The sequence below is a fragment of the Hibiscus syriacus genome, unplaced genomic scaffold, assembly GCF_006381635.1.
Source record: "Hibiscus syriacus cultivar Baekdansim isolate YM2019G1 unplaced genomic scaffold, ASM638163v2 tig00110577_pilon, whole genome shotgun sequence".
In the NCBI taxonomy this organism is placed as follows: Eukaryota; Viridiplantae; Streptophyta; class Magnoliopsida; order Malvales; family Malvaceae; genus Hibiscus; species Hibiscus syriacus.
In genome coordinates this window covers 294,004-312,013 of record NW_024062788.1, presented here as the reverse complement: position 1 = coordinate 312,013, position 18,010 = coordinate 294,004, and the positions used below count along the sequence as shown (strand labels likewise).

General features: G+C 33.7%; 1 protein-coding gene across 1 annotated transcript; it reads left to right on the top strand.

Moving 5' to 3' along the window:
* Window positions 1-4,868: 4,868 nt before the first annotated feature.
* On the top strand, window positions 4,869-5,663 carry LOC120133135 (protein FANTASTIC FOUR 2-like). The gene has a single exon (XM_039149785.1). The coding sequence runs from the start codon at window positions 4,874-4,876 to the stop codon at window positions 5,651-5,653; it is 780 nt and encodes a 259-aa protein (XP_039005716.1). The 5' UTR covers window positions 4,869-4,873; the 3' UTR covers window positions 5,654-5,663.
* Window positions 5,664-18,010: the final 12,347 nt, after the last annotated feature.

The window sequence follows — 18,010 nt, the reverse complement described above, 5'->3', positions numbered from 1 at the left end:
GTATTTAATCTCATGTATTCTAGTATCTCAACTACCAGAGTACAATTCTGAATTCTATTAAGGGACATGTACATTCCATGTGTACTTGTGTTATATATATGTATTTAGTCTGATATCCAATCTTATTTTGGAACTGATACATATTTTTATGGATCGTTAAAGAGTCGGAGCTCAATATTTTGTATACTAACTCTCTTAGTTGTCGTATGTTGTGTCTCTAAATATGAAAGGTGTTTTTTAAGTTTTCAATTAAAGAAATTTTTATATTATGGATTTTGGGTAGCTCTTGGGCCCAAATGTGACACTTTAAACCTAGCGTTGACAAATTGGGTTTATGGTGTTACATGAGGAACTGGAAAAAATCATGTAAAATGAATAAACTAACTTGAAAAAGAGGAATTTATTTGTTAGAAAGGGGAATTGAACCGATATAAAATCTCCCATGGTTAAGAAGCATATTGTTCTAACTTGGTCAAAAATAGACATAAAATGAAAGAGAAATTGAAGAAATAATGAAGTTAAGAGCTAAATTAAAAATTAATCAAATTATTTAATGGTAAAGAATGCAAATAGTCTCACGACTATAGGTACTACTTTATTAAGTTCCTCGACTATTAAAAGTTGTAAAATAGTCATTCGATTATAGAATGTTGCTTTTTTGAGTCTCTTAACTATTAAAAGTTACAACATGGTCACCTGATTATTCATTATGTTCCAAACTCATCTTTTTTCGTTAAAAAATTGACAGTTGTTTAAGTTGGACATTAACAAGATAACTGAGATATCATAGTCATTTGAGATTTTCAGATCAAATTTTAGCATATCACAATTAACAAGTTAACATTTAACTCAGAATATCATCTATTTTTTAACGAAAAAATGAGTTTGAATTTTAAGATAGATACATGTTCATCTTGAACAAAGGATGGATCCGCCACTATTTATACAACCCGTATCAAGAATCGTAAGTGATTATTGGGAATAGAAAGGGAAAATCAGGGGGTTAATAGTTGTGTGTGAAGCTGGATCTTTTATAGTTGGGGGTTCAAACTCCAATAAGTAAAAATACTCGTATTTCGTATGAGGTTAGTCTCAAGAATTCAGAGTGTTTTTTATTATGTGAACCTTCTAATCACTTCTGGTGAAGTTTGGAAGACAGTTTTTCTATGAAAAAAATTTGATAATTGGAAGTTTAATAAATTATTCAATAGATTATATTATATTTTAAAGAAAAATCATAAAATTATTATTAAAAATAAAAAATTCTATACATTCATCGGTTAACAATTATTAGATTATTGTTTTAGAAAAAATAACACTACATTATTGGGTAAAGTACATAAATGGTTCCTCAATTATAGGATGATACTTGGTTTAGTTCGTCAACTATTAAAAGTTATAAAATGATCTCTCGAATATAGGACACTATTTTGCTGGGTCCTCTAACTATTAAAAGTTACAAAATGGCCACCCGACCATTCATGAGTTCCAAACTCATCATTTTTTGTTAAAAAATTGGCGGCATTCTGAGTTGGAAGTTAACCTATTGAATGAAACATGATAAAATCTTATTAAAAATCATTTGAGCTGCATTTTATAGATTGGATATTCGTTACATTATGTTGCCCAGTTAGTACTTGAAACATTATGTTGTCCAGTTAGTACTTGAAGCATTACGTTATCGAGCTAGTATTTGAAAGCAACGACGATGACAATAGACATCATTAAAATATAATTTTATAATATATCAATCAAAATTTTAACGTCCAACTCAATGGTCGGTATTTTTTTTAACAAAAATGGGCGAGTTTGAAACATATGAATAGTCAGATTACCATTTTGTAACATTTCATAATCATGGGACTCAACAAAATAGCGTCTTATAATTGAAAGACCATTTTATAAGTTTTAATAGTTAAGGGACTCATCAAAGTAGTACCCCATAGTTGAAGGAACATTTGTGTAGTTTACCCTAATTTTTAATCAACATTAATATTTTTTCTATCTAAATCGAGACAGATAAGCAAACACGTGTTGTGGGGTTTATTTCAAGTGTAACAAATAGCCAATGGGAGCATGACACATTTTCCTTAATATTTTAGGGGCAAAAGTTTCTTTTTCCCGTTGATTCGTTGGCTACCCTAAAAAGGGAAAAGAAAGAAAGAAAGAGCGGGAATCATTCCGTAATATATTATTAAAAAAAGATATTATCGGTTTTATTATTATTTAAATAATAAAATCCGTAAAAATTTATCGAAAATATTATTATTTCTATTGATTTTGTTATTGTTGAACACTTTACCGGAAATATTAAAAAACATTGATGTTTTAGGTAGAAATAATAATGTTTTAGATAATTTTTTACCGGTTTTGTTATTTAAATAATAACAAAACCGATAACGCCTTCTTTTAACCGTATATTAAGGGTGCCGCACTATAAAACTTCCCGAGAAAGGGGATTTTGAAAGCAATTTCAATGGTTAGGGCTCTGAGTGTGTAGAATATGTACATGTTCTTTGTCGGGATAAGTTTAAATTTATTTCATGATCAAATTATTTATTTAAATCTAGATTTTCATTGGGTAAATGAAAATATGGTATGATATATGTTAATTATTTAAATTCAATTCGAATAAAAAATATGTAATAATATAAAATGAAACTTTGATTCGATATTTTACCATAAAACACAAAGAAATCAAGCTAAGAATATACAACTATGAAACCTATCATTTCCTTTTCTACTTCTGTTGGATTTCAGGTGGAAACCTTTGGGACAAGATCTTAGTACAAATGAAACATCAGTTGCAAAATGAATAGATCCGACCACAACATCAAAGGTTCAGATTTTGTTTTCCTAAATGCTTGCATGTATATGGATTTTTGTTGAATGGACAGTGTACTGCGTATATAAATGGCTCTTTTTTTGTGTAAAAGATTTTTGATTGTCCGATTAGTTTTTGGAAGGACAAGCAGTTTCCATGCCATCAGGCCGCAAACAAAGCAAATTCGGTGGGATAAACATCTCATCCATTCGTACAAGCCTGCTTTGCCTTTGCCCCTCTTGTTGTGAACTTAGCATGCCATTCTTTTAGTTTTTACGAGTCGGTGCCCGGGCAGAGACAGACAAGCAGACAGACAGGCCTCTAATTTTGACTTGCTTTTGTTAATCATTCATTTTTAATTTTCAGGTACAAAAGTTAAACAGATTGTTATTAAACAAAACGTTGTAAAAGCTCAAATTAAGATGGACAAAATAAACTATAATATAATTAAATTTTTTAATAAAAATTAATGTTTCAACAAACAAAAAATAAGGTATAAGAAAAGTTGTATAATCTCAATATGAAAATTCAACAGAAAAATAAAACTAACACATTCTTTTTAAATACATGTTTCATCTTTTTAAGAAAATAATTATTATTAGTGATTTATTTGTCTCTATTTAAAATTGGATGTAATATTGATGTAGGCGTGGAGAATTAAAAAAACCAATTTAATAGATTGTTTCGTGGAATATTTTAAACGCATCAACAAATTGTCACAAAAAGAAATATATCAATATAAGATCGTCGGATTTTTCTAATTAGAAAATCTGTCGAGATAAATACAACACACAATACCAAACTACAATAACAATAGATAAAATTATATTATAAACACATATAAATAATCATATTATAAAGATAGAAGAAAATATAATTAGATTTTATTATAGAAAATCAGATATATTATATGACTAATATCACATTGCATGATATTAGTGCTTCTACAACAAAAGTAAATACGAAGTTACAAAAATATATTAGTACGAATTAATGATAGATTTTAAAATATAAATTTAATTATAAACAATTTTTGGAGTAGGTGGTTAAAAGTTTTTAGTTAATATATTTCATCTTTCATAGATTATGATTCAATATCGATAAGAAGTGAATTTTCCTTCCCTTCTCCTCTAGATAAGAATTATTCCAAAAAAATTAAATTTAATTCGAATAAAGTGATTTCAGTGACTAAGAGGAATATTATTCTACTTAGAGATCCTGAGTTTGAGGAATTACATCTGCATGATATATTTTATTGTCAATGACTAAAAAAATTATAAATATATATTATCTTATACAACTAAAATATATCATTATATATGATTTTGAAATAAAAGATAATTGAATGATTAAAATAAAAAATAGTTTTAATTCTAATTACTAAGAGTATAGTTTGCAACGTAATCTTTCATTTTTTTCATTTATAATTTTAGATGTCTATCATTATATTTTTAATTTTTTTAATTTTTAATAATAAAAATATTATTAAAAATAACCTAAATATTCTCGTTCTCTCTCGCCCCCTTCCCATTCTTCTTCACGACTCTTCTTCTCCCACCACCATCACTTTTCATCTTGATAATAAAAGAATTTAGAAAAAAAAAATAATTTTATATGCGTGACATATGTCAGATAACGATCACATTTAACGGTCATTATTGTCCAGACAATTAAAATTGTAACGTTAGAAATTTTAAACACCTATTTTTAACAAAAAAAAAATAATTCTTTAAACACCAAATCATATTTTAAGATATAATTTAGATACTTACTTTTATATTGTAGAAGTTTCAGTGCGTTTAGCATTTTGCCCTCGATTCTCTACTATAAATAAACCACCACCCCTTTCATTTTTCTCTCATGCTGATGCTTTGTTCTTTCTCTTCTCCAAAACTACTCATCTTCATTTACTTCCATATATCAAACAAAATATTTCTCTTTCGTTTATATCCTCACTTTCCCATGTGATTTCAGAAAGCTCCAAAAATCCCCTTCATTTAAGCTCCCCTGCTTCTCCTCTTCTTGCAAGTTTTGATTTTGGATACGAAAATGTGCTCAAGTGTCTGTCAAGGGTGCCAGGAGGAGGTGATTGAATCACGTTTCTTTAGGCTGAAACTGGCTCCACCCCAAACAAGTTTCACTGAGCCAAATAATGAAGAAACAAACACTGCCATCATGGGTGGCTCGAGTTTCCTCCACTCCCTGTCTGACGCAACAGCTCCGGCCGTGAACCAAAATGTCTACGTGCATCCTCTTCTTAAGCGTTCGGGTTCTAGGCTAAGTGATGAAAGCCTCGAAATGTGCACCGAACAATTAGGTAGCGAAACTGGAAGCGAAGGTTCCTTGCTTTCCTTGGAAACTCAATCCGTGGCTTGCGATATTATTCCGTCGAAACCGAGGGAAAGTTCGTCCACCAGAAATATGAGGCGTGGCTACAGCTTTCCGCCTCTTTTGACGTCCATTAGCGGTTCGAATGGTGTTCAGATCAAGCCTCATCGGGAAAACGGCCGCTTAATTATTCAAGCCATTAGTTTCCCTACCTGTCATAGTTACTTCCATGCAGAACGTAGCGAGGGGAGGCTTAGGCTTTCCCTTTTCAAGGACACTACCACAATTCTCCGCATGGAAGACAACAACGAAGAACAAGAAGATGATGTCGAAGTTGAAGAAGAGTTTTATGGGGAAACTGAGAATAAAGAAGAAAACAACGGGAATGTTGGGGGTGAAATCGAGGCAGGGAAGATGCCAAGGCCAAGCAGCTGCAAAGAAAGTAATCGAGGCCACAAAGGAGGCTTGCTTAATTGGAAACCATTCTTGGTGACTACTTAAAAAATATGGCCAAAATTGGGATAATTTTCACCACTCTGAACTGAGAATTAGATTTCTAATTTTTAGTTAGAGTATTACAAGTTTAAGATTACGTACCATGGATTTCCTAAAATAAGCTATTGTTGGTAGTTATTTTCGTTGTAGGACCATCCGTGTATGTTTCTTTTTCTATCTTGTTTAATCTTACCTATACAAATTCTTACAATTACTTGCAAAGCAAAGATTTACGCAAACACAGGACACCAATCAAGGATTTCCCTTGTTTTTTTCTCAACCACCGAGTGTAGTGAATCGTCTGGTCCTCAATCCAAGCACGATCGATTACTAGGGTTGCCGTTAATTTCTGTGCTCATTTTCCAACATACACAGATAGTCCTATGGTTCACTTAAATTATGAAATTATTGAATGAAAATATCAAATAAACTCAGATTCATAAGAATGCTTGGTAATTATAGAAATTACTGGGCCACCAAAGACAACATGCAACTGATCACCTCATCAGACAAATCATCCATGTGCTTTGGGTACCTGCTGCTTCCTCTATTAAACTCGGGTTCCAATCAGTTTAAACTTCTTTCTAACGGCTTTGACGATAAAAATGATATTAAGCTGAAAATAAATTGGTCTTGTCGACCATTGAGAATTTATCCATTTTAATTTGGATTGAGAATTGTAGTCGGTGAGAAAACAGTCGTTAGCTGGTATTCTATGTAAGATAGAATTGTTCATGAGAAAGAAAAAGATGAAGATTGAATGCATATATTCGAGGATTCAACCTCTTTTTTGTTCTCTATTAGGGGTATTTATTGTGGTCTTCATCTGATAACGTCAGATATAAGATTATTATGACTATTCGTAGGTCAACTATCTAGATAACTTTGATAATTAGATCTTTTATTTTACCCTAGTAGATCAGGTTCTGTTAGGGATTTAGTCTAGAGGTCTTATCTATGCCTTATATTTTGTCAGAAAGTTAATGGTGTTATCATCCTCGGAGATAGTCACATATGTATGTATTGTTTATGGTAGGCACGTGTCCACCCTAAAATTCAATTTTTTTTAGGTTAGGTGTCCATTTTATTGAGGTGTTCACCCTAAATTTTTTTTGTGCTCGCATCTTAAAATTTTTATTATTAATATATGTATCTACCCTAAAAAATATTATTAGATCATAATTGTCCGGAAATCAATGATTCCTTAATAACTTCGACGGGCGGATGAGTCTATCTAGGAATTTCAATTGGAGGAGAGTTGTCATCTCCAAAGATATAACAATAATTGCTCATGAGTTGTTTCTTCTTTAATATAACGTGAAAGACAATAAATAACCCAACAATTCTCAAGTTACACTCTAAGAAAAATGTATGATCCGAACCCATCGTTACGAAGGACAATCGGAAGAATGTTTGAGTGTAATGAAAGCGGAAGATCATTAAAAGCATTGATTATAGATGTTTAAAACAAAATTTGTACCGCGGCAATAAAAGAAAGGGCAATTTCCATGCCAGGGCATTATTTACAAAAGGTAACTTTTGGGATACGGGCAATCAGCAAAAGGCTTTTAGAGGCTAGGAAATTGATTGGTTGGTTTTGGGTCCTGGGAAAGATGGGGTAACATTCCTGAAAAGAGAAGGGCATCGTCCCATGCAATTGGGGTTAGGTACCCCTTTTTTTTTCCTTAAAGTTTTTAGGGTTATTTTCGGGTAAGAGTGGGGATGCTGAATTTGTCAAATGTTAGCAGTCCAAAAATGCATCATTGTGTCGTGACATCCATCATGTGCTTTGAGAACCTTAGAGAGCCTTTCCTTTAATCACACAAATTATTCTCTCACCATATCACACCCGCAGGCAAGTGAAATCTTGTGGCTATCACCATGTCTCCTCGTATTTATTTTTTACTGTCAATTAAAATCATATATGTTGGGCTAAAAAAGATGCTTAATTGAATGGTAGGAAAGATTTTCCTCTAGTTAGCTAGGCAGGAGTTGGAAAATTTTGACGATCGATCACCTTCCTTTTCAAATTTCAACGACACAACATCAAGGGGTGCAGGTTGCGGGGATTACTCAACGTGCAAAAAGGAACATAATATATGGGTTCAAGTTTCAAATTTTAATTCTCTCGATGAAAGAGTAATATATGATTGAATTAAAAATATATAAGTGAATGTAATTTAGTGGTCGAAGGAGTCAGAAACTTTACCTGCTTGAATATATTACAAGGTGCACGGAGACGTGAGCATCACAAATTTGGTGGTCCTATTTCTTTAGTTTCTTTTTATTTTTTCCCCGAGTGATCAGTTACTTTGGTTGGTTTATTCAACCTAACCCAACAGAAGCAGTTACTTTGGTTGGTTTTAGTTATGGGTTCAGATTTTCATTCAAATTCCCAACTGTTCATTAGTGTTCCATTTTAAATAAAACTATGAACTTGTTTCCTGTTGATTCCGCGTGGAAAACCGGCTGTTGTCTTTCTTACATTGAAACTGATGTAGATAAAGACACAAGTTGTATATTATTTGGAATTCTATTGGTTTTGATTTGTTTAAGTGATCCACTACTGATTTCGGGTGAGAGGAGGAGGAGAAGGGGGGGGGGGGACTCCCATTTCTTCCTCCCAAAAACTTTGGAAGATGAAGCTCCAACACTAGGTAAGAATGAAACTCAATTTCCTAATCAATATCAATACACGAATGAAAATATAACATCAATATTCTTGGAAGAAAACGAAAAAGAAGAGATAATATAAAAAGATAGATGTTAAAATATTCTATGGGTTCTTTTATATTTTATATCGTATATAGATAGAATTCAAAAGATTTTAATATTTAAAAAGAAGGTTGTTATTCTTACAAAATTCAAATTCTAATAACTTTAGATATTATCTTACATTGTCTCATTTATATTTTTTATTTGATGTTGTCATAACAATTTTTTAAAAATAAGTTTGAAAATAATTATGACATTATTTAAAAAAATTGGATTTTGGTTTAATTTGAAATTTGGAGTCGACATCGATCATTGGGGTACGTAAGTATAATACCTATAAAAATGTCTTGGGGAATGCCTACCCAAGAAAGTTACTCAGGGCCACAGGGCCTACCCAAGAAGGATCTTGAATTCACTATAAGAGGTAAACTTAGGGTTAGATTGACATTGGAGTACTAGACACATTTAACTTGTAAAAACGTGTGACATGACCTTACAAAAATTTGCAAAACGTTTTTGAAATAGTTTAAAATTTTTATGTGGGACCCAACCTTTGCGTTTCGACTAACTCTAACGGATTACATTAAAAATTCTTAAAATATTTTTTAAAAACGATATTTGATAATTTAAAATCATATTACAAATAAAAATTATAAAAGTATAATAAATAACGATAAAAACCCAACTCGTAAATTTAAAAATAAAAGTGACTAAGTAAAACAAAATATATCATAAATCTGAAGTACGGTAAATCGAATATCAGTAGCAAAAGGTAGTAAACATCATCATAAAATAAGTACTTCAAAATAAAGGCACATGTCACCATAATTGAAAGCAATTCAAAAGATAAAATATTACAACAAAATGTTCTTCGAGAATGCGTCGATCCTCCGAGTGCTTGATTTGGGTACCTATCTAAAAGTATCTGAAAGGGAGTAAAACAATTTGAAAATTGAGCCAGGGGCTCAGTGTGTCCCAATAGTGCAATAAAACATAGTATGTAAAACAATCAAATAATAGTCCAGTAAAATATCAGGGAAATCCTAATAAATCATAAGTTTTTAAAACTCTTAGTTTACCCTCCTCCCGTACACCATATGCAATTCCCCAAAACTGCATCCATGGGGCTTACCTTATACCCATTGGATATAAGAAGCCAACTTAAGGGATCATCTTGGGACCTGAGAACCTACCCAAGAAAGTTCTCGTGGCCGTAGAGCCTACCCAAGGGTCACCTTAGGTCCGTAAGGATTTACCAGCTTGATCAGAGTTGAACCTCCATTCTCCAGCCTACCCAAAGAAAATGTTTCAATAAAACAGTTCACATAATGAGCAGTAATTTCCATGATCTGTATTCGGTAAAATTATATTTTCTAGTGAAACAAATATTCAAATTCCATGCATCATTTAGTCATAGTCCATAAACCATCAACCAGTAAATCATAATTTTCAGTGAAACATATTTCAAATCAGATAAAACAATCGGGTAGCACATATGGAACACACCTCGTAAAATCGGGTCAAACAACAAATCTACTGAGCACCGACCTCGTCATGCTCCGCTACAGTGCTCGAACCTAATTCATACCAAACTGAGTTAATATCGAAGTAATATTCTAATCGGGGTATTCATAAAGTTCACGGTTCATACGAGTGACTATCGGCTCACGTGGTCTAGCGGATCGAGAAAAGTTGGGTCGAGCTGGAGAGCGATCAGATAAGTCTTAGTACCTTCAAATAAAAACAATTAATCAGTCTCAAGTCTTACTTTAATTATTTCGAAATTAAAACACTTAATTACATAAACATATTTGGGTTTGACGGCTCGATTTGGAGGCTTTTAGGTTTTGAATTTAGCAAAACAGACTTCAAAATCGGACTCATGACATTGAAAAACGTAAAATAGGATTTTTCAAAAAATTTGACTTTTCAGTCAATGTGAAAGTCAACGGTCTGACCGGTCAAAATCAACGATATGACCTGTCAAGGTCAACGGTCAGACCTGTCAACGATTCGGGTCGCGTCAAACTGATTCGATTCTGTCTGGCTCGGTTCCAAAAATTTCCTGGAACGACAGGAGACCACCACGTGCACTACCGGGGAGTGGCGACGACCGGGACCATTTCACCGGTCGATTACTCATGATTCAACCATGGCCTCAATTACATCAAAAACCAATCTAATATCACATTGAAACCAAGCCAAACTATCACCAACAACCGATCGGTAACTTACCCAACGGTGGTCGACGATGGCGCGTCAACGAGGAACGAAACTGATCGGGTTTTTCCCACGACACCGATGAATGCAATGGAAGCGACGGTGAGTCGAAACAACGTCGGAGGCTACCGGAATCGTCAAAAATTCACTCGGCGATGGGGTTTTTTTACGGGCTTTTCTTGGCTCCTCCACGGAGAACGGTGGCGATTCACGATGGAATATGGGCCTGGTTTTAGTCGCTAGTTGACGATGAGTCTACTGGTGGTGTCGGAGCGACGAACGGTGGCCGGACGGTGGCGGATTGAGGTGGTAACGAGGGTCGACGGGGTAGATGAATTTTGGGGGTTATGGATTGGGTTTTATTTGGGGGAAAATAATTTGGGATTAAACCATTCGGGTTAAGTTTATTTTTCACTTGATATAAAAATAATAAAATTTGGGTTCAAATCCCTGAATTTTCTACAACTTCCTAAAATGACTTGCTAGCTTCGAGATTTTACAATTTAGTCCCCAAATTTCAACCAATTAAAATTCTAAATTTTTAACCTTTTATTTTATTTCTAAATTTTCTATAAATTAGGTTATGACAAAGAAAATGTTGTTCTTCCTATACTATTCAAATTTTAATGAATTTAGATATTATCTTACATCGTGTTATACTATTCAAAACTCATATTTTTATTTTTATTTTTTTAGAGAGGCAAGACGTACGTACTCCAACCCTACCACTTTGAACAAGATCCACTCAGCCAATTTGGACAGCAAAAAGAACATCATATATCCCCTTTCAAAAATGACCAATTAACTCACGACCTTTTGTGTATTTATTTTCCAATGGAAATATAGCTAAGATCGAGTTGTCCCTGTCCCTATAGGGATGACAACTGACTGCAAGGCAAAATATATACCCCCACACTCGACAATCTCACGGAGGACCGCATCCGCATCCATTAACAACCTTAAATACTTGAACGAGCCGAGAGCTTTTTAAATATTTTAAAAGAAAATTTCAAAAATTATATATCAAATAATCGATTGTGAACAATAGCTTTAATGCTATATCCTTCAAATATCTGTGTAACGAAATATTTGTAAAGAGGATCCATACATGATTAACTCCATCGTGCAAACGTGTAGAGTTGGATATCCCCCACCAATTTTTGTGGTCTTCCACTCATGTAACCTACTTTACTTACGTGCTCTACTTCATTGCTCTCCACATGTATCTGATTGCAACGATTTTATACATGGATAAAGTTGTTGACATCCAAGTCATCGAACTATTCCAGTTTATATCGCTTTAAACTGTGCAAGCTATTATTTAAAAGTCGACTTACGATAGGGCGATTATAAAATTTTAAATAATAAATTTATAAAATTTTAAATAAAAAATTTGTAAAATTTTAAGAGACAAATACATATTATCAAAAAATGTAAAAAAAATCTAAATTTTATGAGAATTTTAAATTTTCTTAACCCTAGTATCATTCCGAAGTTTTTCTTAAATATTTCTTCACATATACTGTACTGCAAACTGAGAACCATATAAGCCCCTGAAAGAGCTCAAATATATGGAAAACAGTGGTTTACAAACGCCCACTCAAAGGTTTTGGGCCGTGTGTATGTGTGATCGTTAGCTAAGTTGATGCGTTGATGATGGACGTGGTAGCTGTTCGTTTAGGTTTCTGTGAAGCTTATAAGTTTCTCGGAGCTTTTACAGGGGTATAAAAAAAGAAAACTACTACCACTACTTAATTGAGTGGATATACTTCTTTTACATGATGAAAGAGAAAGGATAGTTACTTGATCATGCAAAGAAAAAAAAAGGCTATACAAACTATAATACTTTGTTTCAATATTCATAGTTCTTATCGTCAATGATAATAGGCAAGAAATGCTACCATGGCTGTTGATGAACAAACAGACTATCTGTCAAGGAGACACAATTTTAGAATGCTTGTATTATGCTGCAGAGAACACGTTTCTGGAATCTCTTGATTTCACACCTGTAGGGGAAATTGGCGCTTAAAAGAAAATTTAGGATTTGTTACGCCAACCCAATTAGCTAAGGGTTAAAGTAGAGCACGCCAACATCATTTTTACCATTTTTCACCATCATCATATACCCTGCTGTCCCTCGACAACCTTCACTTACAGATTACCCTGCTACGACAACCCCTATCCACGCCAACAAATCTGTTGTCCTCTCTCGAGCTATCTACCCTCACATTGCTCACAACATCGAGCCCCACAAGCACTGCCCGAGCCTTCACCTAGGCCCTAGCTCACCATCGACCACCAGCAGCTACTTAACCATGACCTTCACCCTCACATTGCTCAAAGCATTGAGCCCCTACAAGCACTGCCCGAGGCTTCACATAGCTTGCAACGACCTGGATTTTCAAGTCAACATGTTCGGGTTGATCCGAGTGGTCTATGGAATAATGTGAGATTATAGTTAAAATTGTTGGACAAAATGTACGCCTATAAAAAGTGAACTTTTGATTTGAAATCAAATGAAGAGGACCATATAGTTAATTATACCATTGAATGGAAACAAGACTGAATTCACTTAATTATGCTTATATCATACGTGAGAAATTTGGGGGTAAAAGCTTAATGCTTTTTCACTCATCTTCTTCATCTTTCCTTTCTCATTTCACCTTTATCTTCCGAGCTTTGGAAGTCCAATGGCTCAAGGTGCAATCTTGGTCATTTTTGTCGAGGATTTTGGTCAAAAGAAGACAAGTTTTAGTTCTAGAATTCATAGAGCTTCAATTTAAGCTCCACATCTTCAATGGAAGATGGTGTAAAGCAAGCTTATGGATTTATTTAGGGTTTTGACCAGTTGAGTGTTGTGAGCTTCATTCATAACATTCACAAGCTCTAAATTTGTTCTTATGTTTTCCTATAACTTGGTGTTTGATTAGAAACCTCTTGTCTTGCTTGTTTGATCAGAGAAAGAGATGAGAGACAATGAGAGCCCTCTTTTGTTATAGGAAAGGAAAAACTTGGTGGAAGCTGAGCAAGGAACTTTCAAATCGTTTGAACTTTAAAATGTTTCTTGAGCTTCATAATTGTGACGCCTTGTTTATTGGTGTATGTATGTTTAATGTTCGAGTGTTGAGCATAATTTCTGTCTGCAATAGGTGGCTTTTAATTCTAAAAAGAAGTATGGCTCTTGCATAGTGGATTTGTCTGCTTGGACAGAAATCATATGTAGATCCCTGTGGCCTAAGGTGGTATTTATTTATGCTAAATATTTAAATATCAGACTTACAGTAAGCTAAAAGTTTGTGTACCTGAATATAAAATCCTCGGTTGTTTAACACATATATATATATATTTGGCATGATAACGCTTCCTTTTGGGGGGTGCAATTCCTAAGAAAAATGGCTCAACCTCATGATAACATCGGTGGCAGTGGTAGGAAGACTACTATCACAAGAAGATTTGGAGAAGAGGGAGATGGAAGCATGCATTAAATGTTGTATTAAGTCTCTTCTCATTCAAACTAGAAAACAAAAGGGGATACGCCCACCATGAACAAATTTTGAGTCCACAATGTACAACTTAATCACCAGGTTGTCCTACTTCCCCAAGTTCTGTAAAATTCTGCAATTTTGTCATTAGGAAGAAGAACATTGAATGCTTAATGGGCACTTGCAAGTTTAAACACTGTACTTGAACAGGTTTGTTTCCCTTGGCATTTCTTTTATTTTTTATGTTGGCAGTCAAAAGGAATAACTGCAGCTTAACCTCATAATATCCCTCTAATGTAAAGAAGATATGTACACTGTTATATTATATTACCTATATTGTTAAATCAATAATTAGATTGGGATAAAACATAATTGGACTTTAGAAATGGATCCTTTACAATGATTGTATTGTTTGATTTATGGCCCTCTTCACCTCCTTTATGCTTACTTTCTTTCATTTTACACTATCCTTCACCTGACATTCACAGAAAAAACATAGCATACAACTGTCAGTGTAATTCCCAAAAGAAAATAGAAATAATGATCATGGTGTTTACCTTGGCTCTCAACTCTGCTACAAACACCCCCTAATTCAAACAAGACTGAACCGTCGTTATCTCAATCCGAAGCTTCTCCTTTAACATCTTCATTATGTCAAGCAACAATCCTTCTCTATACCCGCATTGCAACTCCAACAACGCGTCACTTTCGATTATCGACACCTCCACCGTCGTCTCCCTCGTTACCTGCTGCGTCTTCCTCATCTTAGTTTTATCCCTCCCCGGTTCCGGACTCAATGACCTTGCCCTCTCCGACTCCGACACCCTTATCCCACTTCTTAATTCCTTCAAGCTACTCGTTCTGTTTAGCCAATATTCTGATCTCGACTGTTCTATGTTGGCCTCTATTCCCTTGCTTTGTGTTTCGAGTGTTTCAATCTTTTTACGTAAGTGTTTCACGTACGCGATGGTGTCCCCTAGTATGGAAGCTTTATCCATTTTGGTAATGAATGGAACTAACGACCTTGATATAATGAACCGTTCGTTCAGCTTCTCGCGTCGCCTCCTCTCCGCTAGTACATGATTAACGCTAAGTTCCTCCGTGGGGATCCCCTTGAGGAACCCGGCGCCGGTGTGGTGTCACGTATCTTGGGAGAGTTGTCGTCTCGATACAGGCTATGGGGGTACGGAACGGTAAACATAATGTATTTGAGGAGACACTGGGACGTGCCTTGGACGGCCACATGGAATTGGTGGTTGTCTGAATCAATTGTCCCCTTGGAAAACGCTAATTGGATTAAACCTGTTGTGTAACTGGCTGACGGTGAATCGCCCCAAAGGGTTGGTTGGCCTTGAAGGATCATGGAGGCGGCCTGAGAATAGCGGGTGGTCTCTTGTGGTAGTCCATCCAATGACTCTGCCACTGCATAATACTAAAAAAAAAGAAACATTATAAAATCCAATGACTCCTTGATTCATAATTTATATATATATATATTAGAATTTAACGTTTTCAAGTGATTTAGACAATGAAAAAAATAGTTGAGATGATATTTCTGAACAGAAAATATAAGTATCAAATTGAGAAAATAATAATTTGTCAATTTAGCCTTTCTTATTCAATCATGTCCACCATGGGCCGACTAACAAAAGGTCACATGGATAATTTAATAAAACCAACCCATTTTGGTTGATGCCAGATTATATTGTCAACGAGAGAACAGAGAAAGAGGAGGGTTAATGAGTTTGAACGCCTTTTGTGATCATCAAATGATAAGGCTTGTAACTAAGTAAAAAGAAGGTTTTGAAGTCATCTAAAACCTGGGGACAATGAGCCAAAGTTTTGGGTCAAGTTTCCCCCAGCAGTTGATGCAAAACCTTATGATAGAGGCCGCGTCTGTTGGAGTTCGGATTGAATGAAAAATCTAATTCAGCGGCAATTAAAAGCAGTACTTGATACGGAATCTTATTATTTTGGGTAAATTATGCATTTAGTACCTGAAGTTTTAATTTTTATAAAATCATATATAAAGTTTAATTTTTGTTTTATTTTAATACCTATCGTTGAAAAATTAACGACTTAAATTATTATTTAATTAATTTTTCAACCAATAATGCGGTGACATAGAAATACAGTAAAGGTAAATTCATCTCAGAGGAGATTGCCAGGAATTAAACCTAGGAATCCCGGGAGCAGATATGGGAGCCCAACCATCTAGGCTAGGGATATTATTGATATCAATTTGCTGAAGTTTGTATTTAACTTATATAAACTATAACTATAGAATAAAAGAAATTTATTAGATTTATTTTAAAATTAAATTTATTAAATAAATATTTATATATTTATAAAATTGATATTAATTTATTTTTAAAAAAATAAATATATGATATTTATTATAATAGAATACAAGTTTTAAATAATTTCTTATTTTTATTATAATAAAATTATATTTATTTAAAATAATTTAAAACTTGTATTATATTATAATAACTATCATAAATTTAATTTTTAAAATAAATTAATATAAACTTATAAGATATATAAATTTTTTATTTTTTATTTTAAAATTAAATGAGAAATTATTTAATTTTAATTAAATGTTTTTATAAGTTAAATAATAATTTTAGTATGTACCACATCAATTTTTAATCTGATTTATTGGTTAAATGTTTGAATATTTTTGTGATAGGTCTTAAGTTCAAGTAATTAGATCTAATAAATTCCTTTTATTTTATAGTTATAGTTTATATAAGTTAAATACAAACTTCAGCAAATTGACATCAATATTATGCCTATCGTAGATGGTTGGGTGCTCATCCTTCAAGTATACCCCATTTCAAATCCTTGTAGACTTATTTAAGGACATTTCCCCTTTGTTTCATTTTTAATATGGTGGTGACACGTCACGGAACTTAATGGTGGGGTGCAAAAATTAAATTTTAGATATGATTTTGTAAACATTGAAACTTCAAATACTAAAACATACCAAAAGGGAAACTTTAGATACTAAATGTGTAGTTTACCCTATTATTTTTATTTTTTATTTTTGTGGGGTGCTTCGAAGAATACTTTGCAAGTGCCGATGAAAATGAGAAGAAGACTTGTTTTAATTTCAGTAGCAAATGGAAGTCAGTCGTGCACACCAAGACAAACGTTTTCATGTTTAGAAAATAAGAGTCTTCAGAACACAGGTAATATCATTTGTAATCGCTAAGTACTCATAAAACAACAAAGAAACAAAGAGTGAGAAACAGATAGATAAAGAGAAGAGGTGGGTGGAGAAAATAAGCTTCAAATCTTTGGGCAATTGAGGACTCGTGTGTGGACCGTGGCCTTTACACGATATAGAATCTAGATCTTCTGCTGAGAAAATGTTAGATTTCTTAGATCTCTTGAGGAAATATATGGGTCGTTTTGTTGAAGTCTTGTTAAGACAATTGAAGTGCCAAACGTAGACCCCAAAAAACCATTCTTTTCCCATTCACCCTCAAATATCTAAATGCCATAGTAAGGAGGTAATATTTATTTATAACCTGTTTTAATCATTATCAACGAATCGGACACAATTATTTGAACCCAAAACTTCAAAAGAGAACGACATTCCCTTTTAATCAGTTAATGGGGGTACTTGTTAGAAAATGCAAAAGTAGAAGAATCGGCTCCAGAATTTCAATATGATCTTACTTCATCTCAGATGGAACCGATCAAACGAGCTTTTTCTTTCCAGCAGGCAAACAGTTATCCTCGGAAACAGCTTCACGATCATGTTTCCGTTTCCGGTGAAGCAATTTGCAGAGTTCCAGCAGATCGATCGAACCTCCATTGAGGGAACGAGTTGCCAAACATATCTCAACGATTTGTACTCCTGTCTACCCAACTGCCAATACCTCATTATCAGCACTCAGCGAAATATTGACACAAACGAATCTCTTCCATGTTAGGT